The sequence below is a fragment of the Corylus avellana genome, chromosome ca3 (genome assembly GCF_901000735.1).
Source record: "Corylus avellana chromosome ca3, CavTom2PMs-1.0".
In the NCBI taxonomy this organism is placed as follows: Eukaryota; Viridiplantae; Streptophyta; class Magnoliopsida; order Fagales; family Betulaceae; genus Corylus; species Corylus avellana.
The window spans coordinates 25,818,743-25,823,899 of record NC_081543.1 but is presented as its reverse complement, the minus strand read 5'-3'; the positions used below and the strand labels follow the sequence as shown (position 1 = coordinate 25,823,899).

General features: G+C 34.9%; 1 protein-coding gene across 1 annotated transcript; it reads left to right on the top strand.

Annotated features, from left to right (window-relative positions):
* Positions 1-1,497: 1,497 nt before the first annotated feature.
* On the top strand, positions 1,498-4,110 carry LOC132176470 (probable WRKY transcription factor 43). The gene is made up of 2 exons (XM_059588694.1): positions 1,498-1,778; positions 3,933-4,110. Exons 1-2 carry the CDS (start codon positions 1,498-1,500, stop codon positions 4,108-4,110), a joined length of 459 nt encoding a protein of 152 aa, XP_059444677.1.
* The last annotated feature ends 1,047 nt before the right edge of the window (positions 4,111-5,157 follow it).

Sequence of the window (5,157 nt, the reverse complement as noted above, 5' to 3'; positions counted from 1 at the left end):
ATTGGCCTCCTCGGCTCAAGGGTGGCTGCACACTATGCACCGGCCACCCTCGAAAGGTTGGGGTGGCCGCGTGAGCCACCCCCATCAAATAGGGTGGCTCGTGGGCCAACCTCATTTGTTGGGTTGGCTGTGCAGGCCATATTCTAGAGCTAGGCGGTAGACTCACGAGGCCACCCCAGGCAATGAGGGTGGCCTACGAGACACCACATTTGGTGGGGGTGGCTCGTGTGGCCATCCATAACCTTTGGAGGATGGCTTGCGAACCACCCCAACCAATGGGGGTGGCCTGCGAGATACTACATCTAATGGGGGTGGCTTGCGTGGCCATCTGTCACCTCTAGAGGGTGGCCTGCGAGCTACACTCATTTGTTTAGGGTGGCTGCTCGAGCCACCCAGCAATAAGGGTGGCCGCTCCAGTGCCCCAAGTGACCATGACTATATATATATGGTAGGGAGGAGGAGCCTTTAGGGATGCAAGGTTAATGGTGGTTAAGCATCTTCCAAGGCAAAGGTACTAATGATGTCACTCGAAATCAGTCTTCAAATTAAATTATTTATTTTACTAATAATTTATATTGTGACCCTTTTTCTCATACACATAATACCATCTCAAAAATGGGCATACACTATACTCTAAACCTCCCATCTTTCTTGGCTAGCTCTAGGTCTACCGTTTACCCTAACATAGAATTGGGTTCATTACAAACATTATAATTCATTGAAGACTTTGGTGTTCATTTCTTGCAATTAAATTAGTACGTTAGTATAGAGCAACCGATTATGAGCCACTGAGAGTACGTACGTAGTCAGCCAATATTTGATGAACATATTCTGAACTACCACAACAACATTTGATATCTTAACCATGTTTCTAGATTCAATTCTCTCATACGTACACATAATACCATCTCAAAAATGGGCATACACTAATAATTACTCTAAGCCTCCCATCTTCCTGGGCTAGGTCTACCGTTTACCCTAACATAGAATTGGATTCACTACAAACATTATAATTCATTGAAGACTTTAATAGAGCAACCGATTATGAGCCACGGAGGGTACGTTAATCGGAGTACGTAGTCAGCCAATATTTGATGAACATAATCTGAACTACCACAACAACATTTGATATCTTAACCATGATTCTAGATTAGCCCTCACCTATAACCCTCTACTTTAAGCCATTTAATTGTAAGCCTACAACATAGCTTTTCTATATATATATATATATATATAGAGAGAGAGAGAGAGAGAGAGAGAGAGAGAGAGAGAGTTCCATCCGTTTGGGAATGTCTTTTGGAAATAGGACAGTTGAACAGAATTAGGTGAAGTATAGTTGGCTTTAATATCATGTGTTTAAGCCTGCAGCTAGGGTTTCCTACAAAAATTGCAGACCTAATCTCTCTTTCTCTGATTTGCATGCATGCAACCCTTTCTCTTATTACCATTTAAAATGCATGCTTAGAAATCGATCGCATTCCCAGTGAAGGTGGAGCCATGGAAATTACTCAAATAGCTTCAGAAGACATTGATTGGGTGAGCCTCCTTGCTGGTTCCTCCATATTTGGCAACCAAAAGAGCGAGTCCTTCGCAGCTGATGAGAGTAGTGGAGGAGGCAAAAATGGCAGCACTAGACATAAAAGAAAAGTTAGAAGGAGCAAGAAAGCTATTCCCCCAAAGATTGCCTTCCATACAAAGAGCCCTGATGATATTCTAGACGATGGGTACAGGTGGCGGAAGTACGGACAAAAGGCTGTGAAGAACACCATCCACCCCAGGTTCTGCTCATATATATATATATATCTTCTATTAAAAACCAACTCATCCATTTGCAATTTTAATTATCTATCAGTCTCTTTTTCTCTCTCAATTTTTTATTCTTTCTGTACACAATTTTTTTCATCAAAAACATTAATTTCTACAATAAAATAATTTAACATATTCTAGTTTGATTTCATTTATACATAATGCAGTAAGTAATTGTGAAATAGATAACACAAAACAATCAAAAGTACTACAAATACTAAAATTTATATAGTTCCCTCACTGTGACATATGTCCACACGGGGGAGGCAATCACAAAAAATTCATTAACCAATAATAAAGTACAAAATTACGGTGAAAAAAAAAATCTCTCTCATATAAGACAAAGTAATTTTTTTTTTCTTTTACACAATTCTTTAGTCCTAACACGTATAAAAGAAAGCATGAGAAAATAATAAGAAAAGTTTACAATTGATGCCTTAACTTCCTTTTTCTTCACCTTATGCCACTGTTCTTTATCGAGTAAAAAGAGCTTTTCTATTTAAAAAATGCTACAAACACTCCTACTCTCATATTCTTAAGTGTATACGTACGTACTCCTGAACGTGCCAGTAAAATTATCATTGGATTTAAAATTCAGTAATGATCAATTCAAAATTTAATGGTAATTTTTTACTGCCATATTAAGGAATGTGCATTTAAGAGTATGAGAATGAAATTATGTGTAGTAGTTCTCTTTCCATTTTTCTTATACCAGAAAAACAAAAAAAAAAAAAAAAAAAAAAAAAAGGGTGTGTTTTGTGTCCCTCCCCAGAAAACAACAAATAAAAGGCCAAAAATATATATGTTGCTAAATCAACTACTTTTTCTATCTACTAAAGCGCTCACAACAGCTTTCTTTTACGTTTTCCTAAATAGAGTTAACCAAACTAATTTTTGTTTTCCTATTCAAATATACCCTATAGTAGTTTCTCTTATCTTTCTATATATGATATACCAATTAAATATTATTTTTTTATAAAATTTAAGTTTCCTACTTACTCTCACATTTTCTTTTTCTTTTTTAATTTTTATAAAATCCCAATACAATCAATCTCCAATGAAAGGCAAAGAGATGAGAGAAATATTTTAATTTGTATTAAAATAGAGAATGATAGAATTAATTCTATTTTTAACCATCTCCATAGTAAATGGATGAATCGCCATTGAATTTGTGTAGGGTCCACATCAGTTCACAAATCTAATGGTTGATATATTGAATTTGTAGGATGAGATGGGAAAAAGATATAAAAAATATTGATGTGAATCATTACTCATTAAAATAATGGATAGGGAAGCTCTTGGGTAGCAATGTAGCATATTCAATGTTTAGGGAACATATATATAGGGAAACTGTTACAAGTGAATTTTGTATTTGTATTTTTTTGGTTTTTTGAGATTTTTTTCTATTTTTAAGGAAAGGAAGCAGTTATAGAGTAGCTATTGTGAGAGTACTTGAACAACCAAAAAAATTGGGCTTTACTCTCTTGAAAAGTGAGTTCCTCAATGCAAAACTAAAGCCTCAATCTATTAACAATCAAACTTTATATTAAATTTGGATTTTATTGTATCCTAAATTAGAATTTGTTGTAATCCAACAGTTAGTTTTATATTTGAAAATAGAGTAATGCTAGAAATTATATTTTTACACCACAAAATTAATGTGGTAATTCAACTAACCATTAGTTTTGTCCTTATTAAAAAAGTAATGCCACATACAAGGATTCGGATCCCCAATAATTTTTTACTCGAATTGTTAACAATTTGGATAGAAAATGTGATAGAGCCTCTAGAGACTTGCATAGGCATATGGGCCTCATAGAGACTCTCTTACATTTACGGTTCAAATTGCTAGCAATCCGAACAGCAAAATTGTTAAAGATCTTTATCCCTACATATTACACCTCCATTCCACTGAACTGATACGCATGAGTTCAATGAGATAGAAGTGTGATTAGAGTGTAGTATGTAGCATTACTCTTGTTACAAAAAATTCTAACGGTTATTGGAATTGGCATGTCAATATTGTAGGATACTTATGAAATAAAAATTTAATTTCTTTGTTTCAAAACCAAGAGCACCTTCTATTTTACTAAATAGTTTATATTTTTCACTTCTCTCAAAAGCAGAAGCTACTACCGCTGCTCAAATCATACATGCAACGTGAAGAAACAAGTCCAACGGCTCTCAAAAGATTCAAGCATCGTGGTGACAACATATGAGGGCACCCACAACCATCCTTGTGAAATGTTCATGGACAGCTTCACCCCACTGCTCAGGCAACTGCAATTCCTCTCCAGAATCTAGAGCCACTCATTTTTTATTTTTTATTTCTTCTGCAAAATCATAATTGTACAGTGCATGCACCTCCATCAATAGTATTGTTAAAATATTAATTTAAATAATTAAATCAACAATTTCTTTCCAATTTAAGCTTTTTGAATTAGGTTATAATTTGATATGTTAGAGCTGAGTTCTTAAATTCGGCCCTTGACTCAATAATGTATCTCCCATTTCAATTAAAAATAGTCTACATTGTTTGCTTTCACATGAATAGTTGTGTTACATTATTAATTTAAATAATTAAATCAACTTTTGAGATAAATGATGATTTATCATATCTATATATATATATATACATAAAAGGCAGATGACTGCAACCAGTAGATAGATCCGGAATCCATGATCTCACCCTCCATCTCTTTTCTTTTCTTCTTTCTTTCTTTCTTTCTTTTTTTTTTTTTTTTAATTTTTTTTTTATTCCAATTCAATCATACCATGCTAAGGATAGTTTTGTATTTTTTTTTTCAACCCATAGTTTGGGTGAATAAAATAAATTTACTAGACACAAAATGGGAAGTCTAGAGTTACAAGGCTTGGGACTGAGCCAATACGCACACAAACTAGGGGTAAAAAGGCGGTTACCGTTAGCAGTTATTGGCTAAAACCGCTAACTGTAACCGCCTAAGCGGTTAACCAGCGGTTAATAACCCTAATAACCACTATTCACTTTTTTAAAGAAATTATTAGTGGTTTTTCCTAACCGCCTTCAAAAGCGGTTAGCGAACAGTTAATAATTGCCTCCCTTTTCACCCAACACAAACACAACACTAGACCTTAGACGCCCACTATCAAGAAGCTAAAAACAACTTACTAAAAAAAAAAAAAAAAAAAAAAAGCGCTAAAAACATCACCAAAGTTGCCCTGTTACACATCCATATGATTGGTTAACACCCAATTCACCAAAAAAAATTCCGAAGTAGGTGGAAACCCTAACAGATTTCCGCCTGACATTAGACTCAGTAGCACTTCTAGTATTATACCTGTCAGTAGAACTTCTACGGAGCCTTTCAA